This window comes from Zosterops lateralis, assembly GCF_965231275.1.
Source record: "Zosterops lateralis genome assembly, chromosome: 15".
Taxonomy (NCBI): Eukaryota; Metazoa; Chordata; class Aves; order Passeriformes; family Zosteropidae; genus Zosterops; species Zosterops lateralis.
The window spans coordinates 3,041,803-3,064,595 of record NC_139775.1 but is presented as its reverse complement, the minus strand read 5'-3'; the positions used below and the strand labels follow the sequence as shown (position 1 = coordinate 3,064,595).

Below are 22,793 nucleotides of genomic sequence, written 5' to 3'. Positions count from 1 at the left end.
GGGAGGCTTCTGGCAAGACTTCTCTGTCTGAAGAATTAAGTCTTCTGGTGATCAGAATCACTGTGTAATAAGAAGCCCAGACAATATTTTCCTACTTCTATCCTTAGACATTTTCCTGAGTCCTGAAGCACAAAGCTGTTCCCAGTTTGGAGTACGCTGTCTAACAAAACTCCATCTAGTGCAGCCCTTCCAAGTCATTCCCTTCTTCCATTAGGTGCCAATCAGAAAACAAAATCCTTCTCTGCTTTTTACCACTTGGTCAGAAGTGCCAACATTGCAGCACTTGAACCAACAGAAATGAGGGGGAAGCAATGTGGAGGAGCTTCTTGTGGGGATACTCACATGTACTCCGTGACGGGAGCATTGCTGACTGTGTGTGCTGCTGCAGGGATGCTGGTCTCACTGCCATAACTACTCCCACAGCTATAGAGGCTGGGCATGTGCACTCTGTACAGATTATCGTGTGTCTGTCTACTCCCTTGAGCAGCTGATTCTTCTTCCCCATCATCATCTGAGCCTCTGCAAGAGGGAGAAAAAGTTCCTCCTAGAACCCTACAGTGACCCCACATGTGGGGTTTGCAGGAAACCATGGTGATCCTAGGAACCTCCCAGTCATCTTCCACACCTCCACATTTTGTACCCGTTTGGGATGCCTCAGGGTGGCAGTGTGAAACACAGCCCACACCACAGTGACTCAGACCTCCTACAGACCCCATCTGGAGGTGCTCACTGCGTGATCCCCTCCAGCCTCCCTGCAGGCTTCTCTCAGGGCTTGGCACACAGGTCTGCAACTGCCCAGCTGTACAGCCAAAGGATGGATACACATCCTAAAAATATACAGTGCTAAAGAAACTGCACAGACAACAAAAAAGCAAGGCAATGGAGATGTAGTGCCATGCACCCCACAAAAACAGCCTTCAAAACTGCAACCCGTGTCCTTCCATTTCTTGTACACACATCCAAAGAGCTCTTAAGGATGAGCCTCTGCAGACTTCTCTGAAGTCCCATTCTGGTTGCAAAGGGTCTGCTTCAGCTTTTAGCAAAATCACAGGAGTCTTTACAGAGACTAAGCTGCAAAGTTTGCATCTAAAGGCTTTATCTTCTAAAAAATGCCAGGATTTTAAATCAGTGGAGAGCAGAACTGTTTGCCAGCTGGTTCCCTCCGCCTTCCTATAGTATTCTGTAGCCCCTCCTATATAATACACACTGCTATTTCATCTCCCTAATTAGGGGGTGGAGCACCATGCTCTGAAATATATTTAATCTGTGCTTAAAGCCAGTGAAGGGTTCTACACAGCATGGACAGACATCACTAAAAGCTCCCAAACATCACCTGCAGCCTCTGCACCACACGGTGGCACTGGAGATAAAGGAATTGCAGCCTGCATGGTCTCTTACTGGCAATAAATTGTGACATCCTCCACTTCCTTGGGGGGAGAAATGGTGCTCCACAGAGTGCAAGAGAGAAACCTTCAGTTCCCAGCAGCAGCCTGAGCCTGCTGGGGTAGGCAGGGCAGGCAGCAGCCCACAGGGAAGGCAGTACAAGAGATGCCACTGGGCCAACCTTTCTCCTTCCAACAGGCAGACTGCCCTGCTCGTCATGGTAAGGTCCCTGCAGCTGCCTGTGGTGAGGTGAGGAACCAGCCATTTCCTCTGGGGCTATTCTGGCACTTCCTAAGGCCAATTCTCTGTGGGCACTGCAGGCTGGGCCAGCTCTGGCTTCCTGCTGTTGTTCAAGGCCTTCTATTTTACCACAAAAATCAGGACTGTGGGAGAGAATTTGCTGCAGTCTATTGCTTTTCTGCAAGAGTAGAAAACTCAATGGCATTTTAACAGCTGCCAGTCAGTGAAGCAAAGGTTTGCTAAAGACTTACTGATTAATCTGGTTTTCATCATTAATACCAGTTCCAATTTGCAAGTGTCTCACCTGCCCATGTTGTTGACAACAAGACAGTTCCTCCTTTCCATTATCTATGCAAGTCAGTCACCTCAGCATGAGCAAAGCTACAAAGGCAAGTGTAAACTGCTTCTTATTCCAATTCTCTTCCCCATAGCAGAACAAATGCCTCAAGACAACGTAAGAGAGTAAGAATTTTACAGAGAGAGCAATAGTTCAAGCATTACCTCTATATTACAGCTATAGTCATTCATCTGACTTGACTCACAGCCCTACAGTGTGCTGAATATTCTGCACACAGAGCATTCCAGTGCAGTAAGGTTCAGATGTTAGTATCAACCACAGCCAGAGGAAAACACAACCATTTTTTTTTTTTTTTTTCTGTTAGACCTGTGCTTACAAAGCCTCATCCCTCACACTCCTGGGATCATGTGGGAATGAACTCCATATGCTCATGGGCACAAGTCTAGCACAGCCAGTCTTCACTGGGAAAGAGCTCTACAGTGCTGCAGGACCTAAACCCTCTCTGTACCTCTTTTGCTGCCAGGTGTGTGGGACGCTGCAGACAATGGAACTGAACATGAGGGCTGTGACAAAGGAGAAGAGAACCAGGTAGATGAGGCCTTCCACTCCATCGTAACAGAAGCCTGTCAGAGCCTGGATGTAATCCTGCAGAGGGAAAGGAGCAGAGTTTCCTGATCACTGCAGAGTTAACATTGAGCTCTAACTCAAAAGCCCTTATCCAGACTACACTCTCTGAAACAACTTAGAGACATCACACTCCCTTTTCTAGAGCATATTTCCATTTTAATTTCAGGCACTTGAGTGTTTTTCATAAGTGATCTAACCCTTGTTTTCCCTCACAAAGACCAGCTTGGATTTAGACACAGAAATATTTTCAACCGCCCACAGTAAGACTTTAAGAGGAGCAAAAATAAACAGTCAAGGCAAACATCCACCCAACTGAAGATACAATATTTTTCATTAAGCCTTTCAACTCCCTCACAACGTGCCATGCCCAAGAACAGATGCATGATCTGTCTGTGTCTCTGCCTTTAGAGAGGCAGTGGGACAACAGCAAGGCCATGCTACACTGCTCTGAGGCACTGCACTTCATGGCAAAGGAAACAAGTTACTTCCTATACACAAAAACCCCAGACCTGAAGGCCTCTATGGCTGCACTTTTTAGATGTATAAAGGCATATCATCTAGCTTCCTGTGTTAATCTTTAAACTCAAAGCTAGCTTGGTCCAAATTGTCATTCCCCTTTCTGATACAATCAGTAAGTAAAAAGCTGTTATAAATTTCCACCAGAGATTTGTATCTCCAAACTAATACAGGCTCTACACACCCTTTGTTCTTTCTTAGCTCAAGCCCAGCTACCAAGAACTCACCAAATGCAGACTCCGACAGTCTACTAAAGCTGTCAGCTGCTGCAAGTTGATCTCTGTTGAATTCAAAACCTCCTGGATCCGAGTAAGATACTCCTGCAAACAACAAACCAGTGATTAGTGCCTGGGAATGCTTAGCAGGAGCTGGTCCTGGGTTCTGTACAAAATTGATGGAAGCCCCAAAGAACAGGGAGAGGACACTTGAGGAGAGTTACCTTGGAGGTGGGGTGCTCCTTGCTCGCTGACTTCATGAGTTCCGACACATCATCCTGCATTTCTACCAAAGCCTTGTGACTTCCTGACAGCTTCTGCTCAACACAAAACATGCCATGTTTCAGCAGTTCAGGCCACATGGACCAACAGATCTCCTGGGAAAAGACTGAAATACTATTTCCCAAACACTGAAGCATTGTCTGTATGAATAGTACTAGTTAAAGATGTCCCAACTGACAGGAGGGCAAGCTGCAATAGGGTTAAGTTTTACTTTTAGCAAACTGGAAGAAGTACAGACAGAGAGAAGAGGAGAAGGGAAGAACCAAAAGAAAAAAAAAAAAAACAAACACAAAAAAACAACAACTAAAAATCCCACACCACAAACAAAGAACAAAATACATTCACAAAAAATGTACACACAGCTGGGGCTGGCTCTAGGACAGAAGGGAAGGAGAAAGAAAGGACACAAAGCACTCAAGTTCTCACCACAGAACACAGCTGGATGTTTTTACCAGATCAGATGGATGAAAAAGACAATGTTAACTGTAGAGGTTGTTTGTGTTAGGGTGCAGCCTTCACATCCCTTTAAAGCACCATGAGGATTTCACATGCAATAGCATGTCAGGGAGTACATGGAGCAACCAGAAATGCAACAGATGGCAGAGGTGCACCAAACCACTGCCTGAAGTGTTCTTACCCCACCCTTTAAAACAGAGGAAGACAAGATTTTGAAAAAAATCCTAAATATAAACGGTGAAGCAGCTGGTGTCTGCCAAATGGTGGGTGGTGTGGGCCCGTTCTGGCCTCTGATGCACACGACAAAGATTGGAATGGGCCCAGGTGCTGTTCTTCTGCCCCCACACAAAAGAATAATGACTCACATTTATACCTCAGGATAAATCCCTTGGATGTTCAAAGGTTTGTAAGAGGCATCTGTGAAAAATACTCCTTCACCCACAGAAGCGACTGCATTTTGGGAGTGGAGTGTTATCACTGTTTAACCCAAAAGAACCTTCAAGAAGAGATTCAAAGCAGGAATTACAGACTTTCCCAATCTGGCATTAATTTTGGTGCTGTGTCTCCACAGTGCTGCCCTTTAGACAAGTGCTTTGTAAACAGAGGAACCACCAACAAAGCCATTACACACACATTACACCACATTACACATAGGCCCTTCTAAGGAGGTGTCCTGAGCCTGAGGCTGTGCAGGTAGTGATGGAGTTGGAAAAAAACTCCTCCCTGAATCACAGTGCCACCTCCTGCACAGCTGGGAAGTAGCTACCAACAGTCAGAGTGCTCCCTGAAGCAAACAGCCTGGAACTGGCTGCCTGCTGGCACCAAGAGCACTTCCCCTGCACCCTGCAGGGTGAGGAGTGCCAGGGGTGGAAGGAGTTAGGGTGCTCACACTCACCTGCTGGAAAGGGTTGGGGTAGCCAGCACTACAGGTCATGTAATAGCGGAGAGTCTCTGTGAAGACACAAGAGGAGAAAGTCAGGCCAGGTCTGTCATTCCAGCTTTGCAGTGTGGGGCTGCTCCACTCAAAGTTAGATGGAGCACAGAAAAAGTTTTATTCAGAAGTTGGCACTATCCATCACATAAACCTAAGACAAGACATCAGTCTAGGACAAGTTCAACTACACTACAGTGATGATGTAAACTTACATATAAGATTTTTACTGTGCTCTGCTCACAACATCATTTGTTTCCAGGCTTGAAGACACAGCTGTGTTCCTCTCATTCAAACCAGCCTGGTGGCCTCATGAGCCCTCTACAACACTACATCAACTGCCAGCACACACAAATTACAAATACCAGGCTTTCCCCTGCCATCCTCAATAATATTATCAAGGAAGGGAAGCTCTGACAGACTTGATCATCCAAATGCCTTTAGATTATTCCTCAAACATTCATAGTTCTTCTTCAGATGAATATGAGCATGCCAGTTGCAAGGGTGATGCTGGCATGGTAAAGACTACAAATACCCTAAAACACATAAACCCTCTGCATTCCCCCCTCCACCAGTATCTTTTCCTCCATTCTTTATAAATCTTCTGTCTGTGACTTTCAGTAATGCATATTCCAGGCTGCACAGCTATTCTGATGAGTCCCAGCTCAGGAATCAGTAAAAGGTACAACGAGAAGCAAGCAGAGCCGTGAAGGAAGCAGACCTGACTGTATCCTGACTCTGCCACACTTCCCATAAATATTGAATGCACCTTTCGGCGAGGCAGCCCGCTGGAGACCGAGTGCTACAACACAGCCTGTCAGCCCCTGAGTGCTGGCAATGCAACCTGACAGCTGTTATTTATAATTCATTAGCCTACTCTGGGGCAGCTCCTGCCAGCTGCTCCATCTCCCTCCCACCGACTCTTTCTCTGGGACGACTTAACATCTCCCCAGCCAAGCCTCTAAGCAGCAATTAGCAAATTCTGGGCAGACAGGAGGGCAGCAAGAAGTGCTTTGTGCCTCACTTTGGGCAGACCACAGAAGTGACTGTCCACGAGCACCGAGCCAAGGAAAGGGCTGCTCCTCCTCGGCTCATAAATCACATACAATGGCCGTGTGAAAATGGATTAAAACACACCTGCACTGAGAGAGCAGCAACAGCAACCCACAGCATCACACATGGTGACCCAAAGGAGCTGTGATCTTGTCACCTATTTATTTTAAACCAGCAAAACCACTGAAAGTTTCTCTTAAGCTCCCACAGTGGTATTAAGTTTACATTGTCTTTTTAAGTGCAATAAGTTGCATGACATTCTGCAAATGCAGAGCTCTAGAAATGTTTCTTGAGGGCCTTCTGGACCGTCCCTGGTGGGCAGATTAGAGATGCGAGTTCCTGATATCATAGTTCGCAGCTTGTAAGCTCAGGATAAAGATTGCTGGTTACAAGTGAAGCAAAAAGCAGCACAGTGAAATAAGTGCTTGCCTTGCTTCACCCTGGAAGGCAGGATCAACAAGGATTCACTGTGGTAGTGCTGGCTTTGCTGCTGACAAGTGTGACACTCTACATAAAACATGCTTCCCCCAAAATGGCACAGCCATCAGGAGCAGCTTTCCCCTGCACTGAACCCGAGCTGTGCTGCTTTAAATCTGTGGCTACAACAGGCAGTGAAGCTGCCTTCAGGTCATCCTGGACTGCAAAGCCTGGAAATTAAAAGGACCATGTCCCCTGCCTCCATGGCACCAGGAAAAGAGGAAGGAGCAGGAGGCACCTTCACCTGTTTTAAAGCTGGTGGAGGCTATCCTGCACATCACCAAATCTCATATTTCTGACCAGAAAACTGCACTAATTCATCCTTTGATAACAGCTCCAGGCAATTTCTTTCTATAATTATCTTTCTGGTGCATTTTCCCCTCAAGGAAAATTCCTAAAGGTTGATCTGATTTTTGAAGCTGGCCTTTAGGCAATCTAGTTCATAGCAGCAGGGTTAGGCAGGGTCACATCTGCAGCTGCCCATGCCTGCTGTTGCTAGCAGCAATCCTCCTGACTCACTCTTGGTGCATGGGCATTGTGAGAGCAGAAGGCAAGGAAGGGAACTACCTAAAATGCTTTATTTTTGCAAAATCTGTTTTTCCTAGAAAGGAAAGTAGAGCTTCCTACTAAACACAGCTTCAGCTGCTAGAACTACTTACTGCTCCTGCAACCATGGAGACCTACTACTCACTTCAAAGCCCAGCCAAAATGCAAAAATGGTATTATGCACCTGCCAAAAGGCAGTGAGGTCTGCAGAGAGCAATGAGAAAAAAAGATCCTAGTTCCCAAAAAAATTCCTCACACCTAGAACAGCTTTTCCCAGCTCTTCTTCATCTCTAATTGAACATTCTCTTAGCAGTGCTCATTTTGCCTATGCACCCAGATGAGGCTGTCTCTGTGGGTTCAATCATCAGAGAAAGCAGCTGTGGTGTCAAAGGCAGGCAGCTCTTTTGGCTGGAGTTTCTTGCCCAGGTAACATTCTCCACCAGGAGTTTTGCTCCCCCAAGGCACCAGTCTGACAGCAAAGAGAGGTGTCTGCATAATATTTAATTTCTCTGAAACATCCTATTCTTATATTGGTAAAAGAAAAGAGCTTGAAATTTCCCTATTTGCCCTCCACCCAAAGCTTTCTGCTTGTCAGGAGTCCCACAACACCAGGCAGGAAAACAGCTTCTCAATGCCAGCATCAGCTCAGCAGGGCTCTCTAGAGCACTTCCTTGGGCAAACTCTTCCCTGCAGGGTACCCTGAGCTCAGGTAATCACTGTGCAGACACCACTGCCCCCACCTGAGGTTTTGCCCTGATCTTACTCCTAGACAGGTGGTGATGGTGTCAGTCCTTTGTTTTTTTCAGCTCTGGACTTCCAAGATGAGATTATTGCATCAGTGGGAGGCCAATTAGGAGGGTGGGGATGACAAGAACCCTTCCTGCTTCAATCTGAGCAGCTCAGCCTCAGCATCCAGCCTGAGCAGCTGAAAGGCTCCCTTATCCATCCCTTGAGGTTCACAGCTCCCTCCATGAAGAGAGTGGCTGTTCACCAGGCAGACTTCTAGTAAGAGAATCTGGAGAAAGCTCCTCCTGTTGTTTAGACAGATTGTGCCTTTTTATTTAATTTTATGCAACAAATCATCAGATAATAATATAATATCAGTGAAAAAGGATGGGACTAAAAGATGGCCTCCTGCTTTGAAAATAAACATCTTGGCTGCACCAAGTCTTTTTACTAGCAGCAGGAGCTGATTATACAGGCACTGTTCAATTCCATTGCCTTTATCTCAGTTAATGAATACAGGGTGAGTTAGGCACATACATCAGCCTCTTCTGCAAAATTATTTAAGTACTTCCTTCTCCCAGAAACCTGCAATAAAGTTCTTTGCCTCCCTTTTCTTCCCCCATCACTTTTATAATGCAGCACATTTTATCTGTAAAACAAAAACATCTCTAGTTAAAAACATGACAGTAATAATGCACTTAATCAGATTATTCTCAGCTCCATTAATTCCATTTAGATTTTAATACAGCAGTTAATACATAAACAAGAATATTAACATACTAGTTGCCCAGTATTCAACTTAGTTATTTTTCTGTGAAAACTACAACCACCAGCAGCAAAAACACACCACAAATATCGATGACTCAGTCCCAGGCTGAATGTCAGAGCATAGAGAACCTCACAATACATTGTGTGTAACAACAGCAACTCAAAATAGTGATTAAAGAGAAAAAATGACCTAGCACTACCAAGCTTCTTAGGATTTCTTGCTGGTTCTTATATCTTTAAAATTAGATGGCAACACCTTGCCCAGCATGCCAGACCCCAGCCCAGGCAGATACCTCAGCAAGAGTCTCAGCCCAGCTTCAGCTGAAGTGATTCCCACAGCAAATGTGATTCCTACATCTGTGATAACTCCCCATGGATTCTTCTTCCATGATCTACCTGAGCCCCTCCAGCCACTCACGCTCTCTTTTAGTGTGTCTACACCACTGGTAAAGTTGGAGAACATCATCCAAAAAGCAGAGAGAGCAACCCATAGGGCATAAAGCACTAGAACCAGGGGATTTCAAACAGGCCCCTTCCTCTGAGAGGACAGCATGGATGCTGGCTCCAGCTGACTGTCCCTGTCTCCTGGAGCTCCTCACTCTCCTACATATGCCTCAGCTGCTCACAAAGCAGCTGCTACCATTTGCATCCAAGGGATACTAACACTTATTCCAGACTTTTGAAGAGGTTTTATTGGGATTAAAGTGTAATTGCCACACTTCAGTCCTCATGTCATCATTTTTCTTCCTGCTCAGATGCATGGGAAGATCTCAACGTTGAGGGCCAAGAGCTATATCCATGAGCTCCCCATCAGAAAATGTGACACAGCACTGAAAAATCACATGGGAAGACAGGAGATTCAATCATCTCCCAGCCAGCTGCCTGGTGCCATGGCAGGCTCAGAAGTTGGACAGATTTCCTTCTGGAGAAAGGAGAAGGTGCTCACCAACGCTCCAGGGTGCCTGGCAGCAGGAGCTGACACACTCAGTGCCCATAGAGGGGCCACCCTTCCAACCCAGGCCTGTGGCAGCACCTGCTCTTCCTCCTCTTCACCATTTCCCTCAGAGCCATTCAGTGTTATTTATGGAGCTTTAACAACTGTTGTGTGGTGGTGCTGCAGGAGCAGAGCCTGTTTTCCCCCGGAGGAGCCAACCGTCCCTACTGGGGAATGCAGGAGGAGGGATGGAATGCCAGCCCTGCACTCCCTGTCAGCCTCCAAAGGAACCACACTGATAATGGGACACCACAGCAGCCCAGCAGCCAAGGACAACTGAAATGGAGAAGCAGCACAAAGGGGCCTTTCTTTAGTGTCCCAGAGTCAATCTGATTGTTACCAAACATGCTCCAGAGCCAATCTGGGTTACCAAATTATCACAGCACACAGCTGGCAGCAGCATCACCTATTTCCCCTTTGCCTCACTGACCCACTTGCCTCCTTGAGAAGCCAGGAAGCCAGCTTTGTCACCTTCACAGCCAAGAGAGGATTTTCATCTTATGCTAAACACTCGATCTCTTCCCTCACCACATTTCTGTGTTGCCAAGAGAGCTGCCTGGCTGTATCATCTCCTTCCCACAAAGTCAATAAATAAGGCACTCCAAAAATAAGATGTAGGGTTGTAATATCAACCTGTACATATTCTTTTACACTACATTCTGCCTACAGAAATTTATGGTTTTTATTGTTTCCAATCCCTGCATCCTCAGCCACGGCTACATACCTAATTTCCTACCAGTTGCACAGTGAGACAGCATTTGGCTAAGCACAGAGCACACAGAGCAAAAGCTCTTTGGTTCCACCAAATAAGAACCAGAAAAAACACAAGTTGCTCCTTTTACAAATCAGTGTCATTACCTGTTTGTGTTTTACCATACACAGAACTACATAAAGGAAATATTGGGGGAAAGAAGGCAGGGGAAAAAAGTTAACTTTGTAAACTAAGCAGCAAACTCAGTCCTAAAAATACTTTTCTTTTTCAGCACTTATTGTGTCTCTACTGGCAGGCACCCAATCACCTTTTTGTTAAGCCATGGTTCTCAATGCCCTCTTTGCCCCACTGAGGATCAAATTGGAGGCATCCCCCACCTCACCAGCCACTTCAGTCTAAATCAGGAGCACCAAACCCCAAAGATATCAGTGCTTCAGCTGGAAGCCACTGAGATGCAGGCACATGCTTTAAGTGGGACAGGATACACAAAGCAGTCAAAATCCTGCATTTATAATGGAAAGGGAAGTTCATACTTCTTTGTGGCTGTTTCCATTCACTTACCCTTCAAAAAGGCTACTATTTACAGCCATCATTAAGAGAAAAAAAAATATATATAAACTGTTGATAAAAGATTTAAAAATATGTATGCTAGATTTTGGAATACAGACCCAAGAGCGAGGTTCAAAAATGACAACTCAAACTGCACACTGCTACTGCCACAGTTCTGTCACTTAGAGAGGAGAACAAGACCCAAGGGTGCTACATTTAAAGCAAAATAATCCAATAATACAGGGACTTCTGTTGTGCCATTTTATCAGTTATTTCCACCTAAAGGTCAAGGCAGGAGAAAGGTTCTGAAGGCGTTTCTGCTACACACTTCTGACCAGAATGCTGCTTTTCCAGAGCTCCACAAATTTTGTTTCCTATGTATGCCAGCTCCTCTGTTTCAAACACAGCTTAAAATTCTCAGTCACTGCCATGCTCCACTTCTGGAGCTGCAGAACCCCGTGCCAAAGCCAGCCCCAGCACTCACCAGGACTGAGCACTGCATTCTCCTCAATCACTTTGGAGACATAAGCATCAGGGTTGATACAGAAGTCACTGGAGCCCTGGAGAGGTGGAAGACAAAAGGCAAAGGGAATGTCAGAGCACACCAGCATCAGAGAGCAGTTGAGCCAGGTTAACATCAGGGAACCTTCTATTCTAGGGGTGTTTCAGATGCTGAGATCTCATCACCATCCCCAGCAGCACTGCTTTACACAACCACAGCACTGCTGTAAGAGCTACCACACCCCACCACTCCACAGAGAGGGAGCAGCTCTGGACTTTTCCTAACCGGAAATTGCTAGGACAGTTACTTAGATCAGGATATGCTGTAAAATAGGCACAGCACAACATTAATCTGGTGTCTGCTAAACCTGCAGCAAAGGGTGGATGGGATTTGGATGTGAGCCACTTACCACAGCCACAGCCAGCTCCAGGCCCAGGGATCCCCAGCTGACAATCAGGGCAAACACCCCAAGCAAGCACACCCTGTGGGAGACAGACAGATGGCAGATGCAGCAGATCTGGTTTCAAGCCGTTCCTTTCACTAGATGTATTATTTGGGGTCCAAAGCAATTGCCAAACCCAAGAAGTTGTCAACTGCTGACTGTATGTTCAGATAAATAATCCTATTTTAGATGTCACGGACAGCAGCAACCAGAGAAGTTCCTATCCAGCTGTTGGTTACCACATTACCTGCCCTAGAGCTACAGGGGAAGGGAGAAGTAGGGAAGCAAAATATTATCCTGCTTCTAGCAGGGAAACCAAAGACACAAAGCCTTTGAGAGGCGGCTGTAGGAGAGACAGATTGGCAGGAGGTTGACTACAGTCCCATCACTCCCACTGCTCCCATTCTGGACTTAATTTTCCAGGTCCAAAGATGCCCAAAGAAAAATATGCTAAATAAAGAAATCATCCCCAAAACCATACTAGTCCAAAACTGGAGAAATCTCTGCCATGTCTACAATAAATGAGGCTGTTGGGTGTAAGCTCTCTATGGCTACAGATGGTGGGAGGGAACACAGCCCCTGTTAGGACACCTTGGTTCTGAGCTGGTGCACCGGAACAACATCCAAACATCCCACACAGCTCCAGGAGAGAGACAGTCACCTGCAGACAAGCAGCTTGGAACTACAGTTCAGGTGCCTACCACTGCCATGGGAGTCCATCTCTGCACAGATTTCAAGTTTTGTTCTGACAGCTGGACCTCATTACTGTCAGAAATAGTGGGATGTGTCAGAGGGATGCAGGGGGATGACAGGGCACTGCTCTCAGTGACATTCAGGAGCACACACTCATGGAAAAGGCTTTTGCACTTCCCAACCAGCACATTAACTCTTCACCCTTGCTGTCAGTATGAGTGGTAGAGATATTTAGGCTATAATGCTCCTCAACTCCCTCAGGTACAGGGCTGCAGACTAATAAGCAGTTTCATTTCATCTGTTTCTATCTTCAAAGTAAAGAGACACTGGCTTGCTCTCTTAGGGATGCTTTTTCCCCTCAAGCTTTGAAACATAAGTAGATCCCTTCCCACCCACACCCTGAACAACACAAAAACCTGTTCATAACCAAGACATTCTTTATTCAAACCTAGTACAACCATCTCTGTGAGGAAGGGACATATCTTTTTTCTGCTATATTTGTCTCACTGAATACTAGAGCTTTAAAAAAATAAAACTATGGGCCTCCATCAAAAAAACCCCATATCCCTCAGTTTCGTAACTTTTTTTTAATTCCAAATAATCCTTATTCTGTGAGTGGATCTATGGCTCATCTTGCAGAAGTAAGGGAGGTTCACCAGACTGACATCTGTGCTGCACTCTGAAATTAGACACTAAAGACTTTATTATGCCTTTTCCAAATGGATGCAAAAATTATCAGCCATGGATCAGCAAGGTTCTGTGGGTTTATGACATAAGGACAACACAGCTTGGTGCCTCCAGCTGAGCATGTTAATCAATAAGACACATTTGTTGTTTTACTTTAAATGAAGATGACTGGGTCAGTAACTGATTACTTGGCTAAAAGATCTAAACCTGGCATTTCACCATCTTGCCTGGCTGTGATTCACTTGTTTCTTTATGCCATGTGCTCCCTTTAGGGAATGCCTTAATATGAACTTCTGGCTAAAGGGAAATGAGATTCTAATTTAAACCCTGGGCTTGCCATCTGTGCGTACACTTGGACTTTTGTCTGTAAAATCTCCCAGGTATGAAATCATCTGGTAAATAATAATTCTGGATACACATTCCAATTATTAATGGCATCATCACGAACCAGGATAAACCCTTGGCCATGTCAGTTATCAAACTGTCACTGTGTTTATGATACCAGGATCTCTGCCAAATATGCCAAGATAGGGAGAGGAAGAATTTTTTCCTGGAATGGGGCATTTTCAGTGCTTTTGAGAAACAGGCATGCATTAACATTGCAGTACCATGGCAACAAGACTCCTGCTCATAACTGTGCAAAAACCATTGCTTGTTCTCAGTTTAACATTTCCTCAGGTGTGACAGCCCCAGGTAAGGAGAGCAGACAGTGACACAGAAGGCAATGCTGCAGCTTGTGTAGACACATGCAAGGCTTATCATCAATTAACAAACACCTTCCCAACTGCAGAGAATTAAGGGAAGATTTTTTTTAAAGCCTGTAATTTTAAGGAAGGATGTTCACATTGTTATCTCCCAGCAAGTGGAGGCTTCCAATGGCACCCAGTGGAAGGCAGACAGCCTGGATGAGCTCCTCACCTTTGATGAGGAGGCAATGAATACCAGCAGCATTGCATTCTACAGCTCGAGAACCTTCCTTGTACAAAGCACTAACTATTTCCACAGCTACACTCCACAGTGTCTCTCTACTCAGAGGGAAGGGGTAAGATGTTCAGTTTCAGGTGTCCTTGATATCACCTGAAAACAGGTAGAGGTTCCCACTAGCAGGCACTTGCATTCAGTGACTTTCCTTCTGCCCTGTCCCCAAGTCAAGACTTACCCCATCAGAATGGCCCTGGAGTTTCTAATGAGCCCAAAGAGCACCAGCAAACATATCAGGACATTAAACAGGAGCAGGCCCAGGTATCCCAGCCACCTGCAGCAAACAAAAACCATAGTCTGCAAAGGAAAACTGGTGTGGAAAAAGCACAGATCCAGAAGCTGTTGTGACTTCTGGGGAAAACACAGACCTTCTCTTCTCCACAACCACCTCCAAAGATTAATCTTCAGAGAGCTCTGGATATTTGTGGGATTGGAAGGTGAGGCAGGTAAAAGCATTAACACAACATGCTCAGAGCAAATAGTTGTGGAGAAATGAGACTACTAGTGTTTTCTAGTGGGATGTTATATGCACTGGTCATCACCAGAGGAAGAAAAGGCATTGCAGCTTCTTGGACTTCCTAGATATTTGTTAGGAAATGCTTCAGTTATTTTTTCCACATGTTTGGATAGAGATTTTCTTTTGTGGAATACAACTGATGCAATATCTTATTTAACATGTTTAATGAAAAGGAATGTTAGGCTGTGGTATTAACTTAGAGAACTAGTGCCATTTTCTACTCTATTTAATGTGTTCTTTATGCACTTATTAGGACAGAGCAGAAGCTATATCTGGGGCTGGTTTTTATCCCCAGTGCTAGAACTCAAACTGCAGATTTTGTATGTTGAGAATGAATTTCTCATCAGTTGGTAATAAAGACACTAGAGGAAGAAAAGATGTGCATTTTGATCTAAACTGAATGCAGTCCAGCAGTAAGAAACAAATCAGCTCTGTGGGCCAAGAGCACCTGCAGCAATATACAGAGCCTTTGGCTCAGCCACCCAGAACATGCACATAATTTTTGCAGAACAAGCCAAAGCAGATGCTACAACCATTACACTACAGCATGCTACACACCTGTACCAGTCATAGAGGTCAATCTGAATTGCCAGCTCCTCCAGAGACACCTCGTCATTCTTCCAAAAGGGGATCTCAGTCGCTTGCCTGACCAGATCATCCAAGAGACTTTGCAGTTTCTGGACAATGTGCAGGTAGTCTGTCTGCTTCTTGAACATCTCCTCCAGGACCAGCAAGTTTGGTTCCACTGTTTGGTTCAGGGCCACTGCAGTGTCCAGAACCTATAGTATGGGAAAGAAAAAGGGGGATAAACAAATTTTTTAAAAAAATAATTAAAGTAGAGGAAGGCAAGGAAGTAAAAAGGGAATTCATTCTTACTAGCAAGTCATGGGCAGCTTCCAGACTACCAGTCCTCTCTCTCAAGAGGCTCAGACTGCTTACCCTTCAAAAGCAACTTAAATAAGGGAGATTGTTTGCAAGTAATCCAATGATGGCCCCTCAGCTGAGCCTTAACACACACACACATATTTTGCAGCCATCGAGGTTGCAGTATGATACCATGAAATTAGAGATAGCACAGGAACAACCAGTGGTACTAAAATTCTACATTTTACTAAGATCTGTCTGCTTTGCCCTGCCTCCTCTTCCGGGTGTGGAAGAGAGAGCTGATCACAAGCTGTTTTTAAAACCAGCAAAGAGAAGGCTTCACTCAACAAGCCGCGTTCACTTTGTTATTTTTAGAAGAGCGGAAGAAATCACCCCGCCACTAATGGAAATTTTAGCACAATTCCGAGCCCAGATATGAAGAGAAAACAGGAAGAGACACAGGCACAGCCAGATCCAGGAGGAGAGGTGCTGAGGGAGGCTGCTCATGGCCACAGGTCCCGTTTTTGGGGTGCTCACCCTGTCCTGGACGCCGGCCACAGTGCGGTTGGCGTGGCGCAGCGAGTACGTCAGCCGGTGCACGCCGTCACTCGTCTCCCCATTCCCGTAGAAGCCCACGGCAATTCCAGCACTGCAGAGGAAGAAAAGCAACAAAGGGCAGAGGTAAGGCTAAAAGGCAAGTGTGTAACATGGGGCTGATGACTCCAGTGCTCTGGGTGGTCACACCGGTGCTTTCCATAAAAAAGGCAAAGTGCTCCGTCCAAAGAGAACCACGGCCATGCTGCTCCTTGGTTTCCTCCTGTAAACATTCACAGCCAGCAGCTCTCCACACAGCATCCACATGAAACAGACAACAAGAGTGTTTCATTCATGGTACAATAATGAAAACCTGTTAGAGAACTGTTTGGGAGCTCAGGTCCAGCCATGGACAAGCAGAAATCCATCCTGAGAGAGCTGCCACTGCTGTGCTGGGAGATATGTGCCTTCTCTGGACATGAAATACAGACTATTTTGTTACATTCTTTTAAAGCAGGACACAAAGAGCTTGCTTTGACTGCTTGCCCATGGTGGTGGTTCCTCCAGATACATTTTCCATGCCCTCTTCTCTACCCTGTGAAATATCTATGAACATTATCTTGATTTATCTTCCCATTAGAAACATTTCTGTCACACTGATTTAGAGTACTGGGAAGGGAGGCTTAACAACTTACTGGGACAAAAGGCTTATTTATTTTTAAAGCAAGCAAATTTCAAGCTTGCAGACACAATTCAACTCCAGCTGCTTAGCAAATTACCACCTATCAGCTGATTTTCTATAATTGTCCACACATATCAGTCTGCCCCAATTATGAAGTAAACCATATTAGCTTAAGCCTCACTTAAAAGAGGAAGATCCTGTAAATGAGTTGCAACCAGAGGATTATCTCATGCAAGTCAGCAATACCTCTTCTATTAAGAGATCACTGCAGGAACTCACAGTTCCTCTTCCCAAGCCCATATTTCCTAATAATAGAGAAGGAAAGAACTTGTGAAGGGATCACACAACTAAACTCAGGGCAAACAAACCTCACCAAGGTACAGTTTTTCTGTTCCTGTGTTATATTTAGCTTGAGAGCACCCAAGACCTTTTCTAGGAAGGTTCTCAAGACACCAAGGTTGTGTTTGTGGCAGTGCAAAGGAAGGTGGTGGTGATGATCCTGTTGTAAATCTAAACTTATTCTGGATGAAACATTTAGTTCCTTCACCACAACTCTGTGTACTGTTCCTGCTCTTGCTCTTCTCCTGCAGGAAGACAAATTCCATCCTCCTTTCCAGGGCTCTGCTTCAAAAGAGTGAGCAGAACAATGTAGTTCACCTGGTCAAATGTGACAAGAAAGAGAAGCAAAGATCATGATCTGGAAGAAGATCCACTAGGAAAATCTGTGTCAGCCTCATGCTTTTTCCAGCAATTGAATCTCCATAAATTATAGAGAGCTTGGCCCATAAAAACCTCAGCTGAGGAGTCTTCTAGGGACAAGAGGCAGCCTTCATAAACAGAAAGAGAGGCAGCAGCAGCTATGTAACTAAATATTTAGCATTAGTAAAAGAAATGGGCCTCTTTCTCCAGGAACACCATTCCTCAAACATTTTCCTAATGCAAATTGTGCTGATAACTAAAGAGAGAAAAGCCCTCTGCATTCCTCCCTGGTTGCAGCTATTATCAGAGCTTGATAACACATGCCTGGGGTGCACGGGGGTGGAAGGGATAAAAAAGACACATCTCCCCCTCCCCCTGAAGCAGAGATTACAGATGCAGAGCTATGCCCAGGATAAGGCACCCCATCACAGAAATTACAAAACCAAATTTCTCCTTGTCTTATCAGAGCAAAGAAATTCACACAGACCCTCTCAGCCTCCTGAGCTGCAGAGAATGTTAACAATTGTTTCTAGCATAGACACCAAATACATTCCAGAACATTCTTGACATTGAATAGGCAGATCTGACCCCTTTAATTAGCGAGCAATTTCTATTCAGCCTGTTTACAGCTACTAGAAGCCTATTCTTTCAGCAAAGGCTTGGTAAGTGCCCAAAAGCTGCTGCTTGGCTCTCAGTATTCCCAGCACAGCAGCACAGTTTTGGTGGGAAAGTCTCAGAAACGGGTCTCTGAAGTAGCAGCAGACACCTTGTCCTTGGGGATGCTGCACAGATCAGGCAGTTCACTCACAGGTACCAGCTATGAAGTGCTGGCAACACAAAGAAGTGACTTTGAACTCGTTGCCCTGTTGGAGGCAGATCCACCCTGGCAGTTTTCCGTAGGCTTCCCACCCTGCCCAGTACAAACCACAGCTCCACTGCCCCGGCCCTCCAGGCACAGCCACTGCTCCCGAGAGAAAACACTACAGCCCAACAATTGGGATAAAAGCCATTTAATCCCAGTAATAAACTCCTCTAGACATGAGACTCACACATTCACTGCAAATTACACATGAAGTGTTAATGATTCCATTCCTGCCCTGCCAAAGGCAGCTCTGCAGTCACACCCTGGGCTAGCAAGGGCCACTTACACTGCCAGCCCTTCCCCTAGGAACAAGCCGTGCAGTTTTGGGGCTCTTCCCTTTTTTATCAGGGTAGAGAGGGAAGGAACCCATCCCACAAGCCCGGGCTGGGGGCAGCTGTTCCTGAAGCTGTTCCTGCAGAGCTGAAGGGCAGGCAGGGGGGAGCTGCTGCTGCTTAGCTCTGCTTGCATTTGGCTTCATCTAAATCCAACAGTTGTTTCAAATCCCTGCCCACACACACACACTGATATGAGTTGCTATTGTTTAAATCAGATTTAAGGATTTGTGCTAGTTTTTAACTACCTTTTATATGATTAAAGGGGAACAGAGGGGCTCCTTCTATTTAAGAGCATTCTTTGAAAATAAAAATAGATCAACTCATCTTAACCCAGCAGCGTAAGTCCTTGGGGTCATGATAAATCACCAGGCTTCTTGCACGAACCCCGGAAGGCACACTAGCCTAAGATACAGCAGATCCATCTCCCAGTACAGGATGACAAAATCATCACCCAATGGATGTATTTCTGTCACACAGCCTGGATACAAGAACAGCATTCCTGAATAACACAGCTCTTTTCCACCCTAGCACCCTCTGGAAGATACTCCAACACATTTTCAGTGCTTCTATAGAAAAGTCAGGTCTATTTCTGCCAGTCTTGCTTCTGTTGCATTCCCCTTTGAGTGCACACACCCCTCTCTCTTCCCAAATCCATACTGGCCCACCCTCAATTCCTCTTCCCAGACCTACCTTTGTCAGCCTCCCGTTGCTTTCACTACCACCACACCTTTGCTTTCCTTCTCACTCATATTTTTGAATAAAATCCTTAAAAATCAATCTATCACGGTCTTACAGGCCATATAAAAAGTTGCTCCTGCTGTTCAACACTGTACTTTGGCCACTTGGCTGCTCAATAGCTTTAGTAAGTTTTAAGAAACCCACTTATTTAAGTCAAGAAAACACTGCACTTGGAGCTTTAAAGCTGTCACCACCAGTGCACACCCACAGACACACACCAGGGACACAGAACTCTACAAGCTCTTCAGAGAGTTGTACAAGTGAGATGGAAGAGGGGCACACCAGGATTTCTGTCTTTTCCGACAGATTGAAGAAATTCAAGTGTGGAGAGCAGCTTTGCCATGGTTTGTGTGCAAGAATCACCTGAGCTTTGGACACCTAGGTAAAGAACCACAAGAACCAATTAACTGTAATTCTGAATTTTTTTGCAATGTGACCTACAAAAAACCAAAAAGAAGTTTTCTGTATTTACACATGATGAACATCAGAGCACTGATCTGACACAGAGAGGATATATGTGCTTTCTAGTGGTGAGATCCTCCTGCTGTAATACCCCCACACACTGTGACCCTCTGGGAACCCAGACACCAGTCTGGAAAGATGAGCACTAGCCATTCACATCACATCCCTAGAAATGAATAATCTAACTACACCAAGTCATCTTTAATTACAGGAACTTCATAAGAAGAGCCCTTTTTAGACTTCAAGTTCTCAGGAGGAATGTTAATTTGTCTGTCTAATTACCACCTTGCACTTTCGCACCAGGGGAAAGTGCTATTACTGGCACTTGATAAAACAAGTTTTTACCATTTATTTGCACCCATTTCTTTCTGATACCCTCTCCACAAAGCTTTGTCCCCACCTTTGGAGCTGAGGGCCCTTCTGGGAGAATTACTGTCACCTAACCTGTGGGTGAGATGGTTTATAGGACAACTCCCCACACACAAAAACCAATCAAAATTTGTAAGGACTAGAACTGAAGTATTAATGAAAAAATCTAGGCTAAGCATTCCTGCAGCTTTGTGGCAACTGGGAAGACTCATTAGAGGCATTTTGTTGGAGAGCTTCTGTTAACCAGTTATGCCTCTGCTGGCTCAGCACTGTCCCTGTTGTGGGTCATTAGGAAACAGCTATGCCCAGCACACAGCAGCACTCAGAGCACAAACAGCCCCCTGGGACTGAGGGAACCCAGAGAAGCATGTTCTAGGCACAGCTGGATCTAACCAGAGTTAACTAGTTCTCAGTTAGTAGGACAATAGTCCCCTTCCAAGTACTCAGACAGACCAGACCTGCTGCTGGTTGGAACTTCTCGGTGCTTCAGCACCCAGAGCCACAAAACTGCCTCCCAAGTGAGGCAGAGGGTCAGAACAGCCTTTTACCCCATTAGAACAGCTGGTCTGGCTCTTCTGTTATAGTGACACACAGCTGGGGTAGGATAGGATCTATCCAGTGGGCTAATCTTTAATCAGTGCTAGCAGGAAGTCCCAGGTAGATCCCAACAGTTGGAGTCAACTTGTCTGGAGCTGTGTCTGCATTCCCAGGCACAGACAGAGCACAGAGTGCCAACAGACACTGCTTTGAGACCACTGTGGCATCCAGCTGCTGCAGAGAGGCAGAAAACCAAGCTCAGCCCTGCAGGAGAGCAGCAGCATTTGGACAGCACCTTCCTCACAATGATGGTATCAACCTGCTTTTGCTCCAGCATGTTGATTTCAGAGAGGAAATCAAACAACTAATTAAAATAGTCAAGAAAAATAATCATCTAATGTCACTGTAGGTTCATATAGACCCTTACGTTATGTGCCTTTGTTTTATAGTTCTGCATTTAATACTTGCAGAAACAAATTGTACACCAAGGATGAGAACCAGTGGTTCAGATTTTGAGGAAGGCTAAGCAGCTTTCCAGCTTGTGGATTTGACAGAGTCACATCAAGTTTATCAGAATTAATATGCTGCCCTTCCAATTTTAAATGATTGCACATATGCTCTGGAGAAGTGCAGAATACCTCCTTCTCACCCTTTCTACAATCAAAAACAAACACAACTACCACAGGGCAGCAGCTGCCTGGGTCACATTTGCTGCATAACAATAGCTAACAAGGGCCTGTAGCAGCAGCACAACTATAAATAGCATCAGCCAGAGCTTCTGTAAGAAAAGGTTAGGACCACAGCTCTCCCAGTGGAATGGAATGGATGCAGCTGAAGCTCTTAAGATGACTAAAATAAAGGTGAATGAGGCTGAGACTTCTCTACAAGTTGTTCTGTGGTTTGCCTTTCCACCCCAGGCACCCATTTGCACCCAGCAAAGCATGGAAGAGCTCCTTGCAAACACAGCAATACTGGCTGGTACACAAGGTCTCCTCCTTAGCCCTCAGCCCCCTGCTTCTACAGGCAAATCCATCCCCAGCTGCTAAACTCACCACAGAATGTCTGCTCTGCACTGTTTGTTCCAACACTTCAAGGCTCTGCTGTTCTCTTAAGTGAGGGCCTCGAAAGAGCAAACACAGAAATGCATCAGCAGCACAGTGCAGCTCCCCAGCAGATGACTCTGGCCTTCAAGGAGCACCTCACCTCCAGAGGGATCACACGCACACACACCACCTATCATATCAGCAGGCTAATGCAAAAACGCAGCCACAAGGCACTGCCAAATACAATTGTCTCATTGCTCCCTCCTCTCTGGACTAGGGGACTGCTCCCAGACCTGCCAGACTCACGGAGGGCCAGCTGAGACCACCTGGAGTCTTGGGCAAGAATAGATGATGCTTGGAATTGGAAAGAAACACAAATTGGAAAGTGCTTGATGCAGGGCACACATCCAGAGGACTCATTCTGCCCAAGTCAGAACAAGATCAGAGGCTCCTTCCATATCTGCATGTCCCTGCTTTCAGATGCCACATCATTCACTTTCGAGGAAATTATCTCCTTTTTAATTCTCCTGCCACCCATTCTCTACTAATTACTGAATTTTTTCTTGGTTTTCAGCAATCCCTCTCTCCACCTCATCTCCAAAAGCTTCTATTGCTCAGCCATAACAGGAAACACTGCTGACCCTGGCACCATTACCAGCAGCCCTTGGAGATGGCACGTTAGCGCAGATAACAAAATGCAGCAGGCTACAAAATCTGAACATTCCCTCCAGTAGAACACCAATCCTCCCAAACCCAAAAGAATAATCTGTAACTCTTTCTTCCTAATCTACTCTCCCACACATGGTGATTCTTTTTGGACACCAGGCTCTGAGAAATTTGCGTTTAGACCAGATAAATATTTCAGCTGTATCCATGCTGTTTAAGCGATAAGCTCCCAAGGACTGAGGGTCCTTGATTTATCACTTGAAAAGTATCAAAGAGCAGGGCATTAACTATTCCTTTTCACATTGCTCAAACCACCAGGCAGCTCCACAAGCAGTAGAAAGGAAGGAGATACATTACAGACATTTAAAAACAGACATACATGCAATGGAAAGCGGGGTTATTGCCAA

At 45.4% G+C, this 22,793-nt stretch overlaps 1 protein-coding gene across 2 annotated transcripts in view; it reads right to left on the bottom strand.

The window, feature by feature from the left end:
- The window catches only part of TTYH3 (tweety family member 3), a 73,276-nt gene that overhangs the window by 12,012 nt on the left and 38,471 nt on the right, over positions 1 to 22,793 (bottom strand). For both annotated transcript variants that reach the window (XM_083872683.1, XM_083872684.1), the window contains exons 3-12: positions 15,997 to 16,108; positions 15,154 to 15,374; positions 14,257 to 14,352; positions 11,685 to 11,757; positions 11,258 to 11,333; positions 4,913 to 4,968; positions 3,504 to 3,596; positions 3,292 to 3,384; positions 2,430 to 2,566; positions 343 to 519 (exon numbers count right to left, since the gene is read on the bottom strand). In XM_083872683.1, coding sequence (XP_083728809.1) covers positions 343 to 519; positions 2,430 to 2,566; positions 3,292 to 3,384; positions 3,504 to 3,596; positions 4,913 to 4,968; positions 11,258 to 11,333; positions 11,685 to 11,757; positions 14,257 to 14,352; positions 15,154 to 15,374; positions 15,997 to 16,108 — 1,134 coding nt within the window. The remainder of the gene's footprint in view (positions 1 to 342; positions 520 to 2,429; positions 2,567 to 3,291; positions 3,385 to 3,503; positions 3,597 to 4,912; positions 4,969 to 11,257; positions 11,334 to 11,684; positions 11,758 to 14,256; positions 14,353 to 15,153; positions 15,375 to 15,996; positions 16,109 to 22,793) is intronic.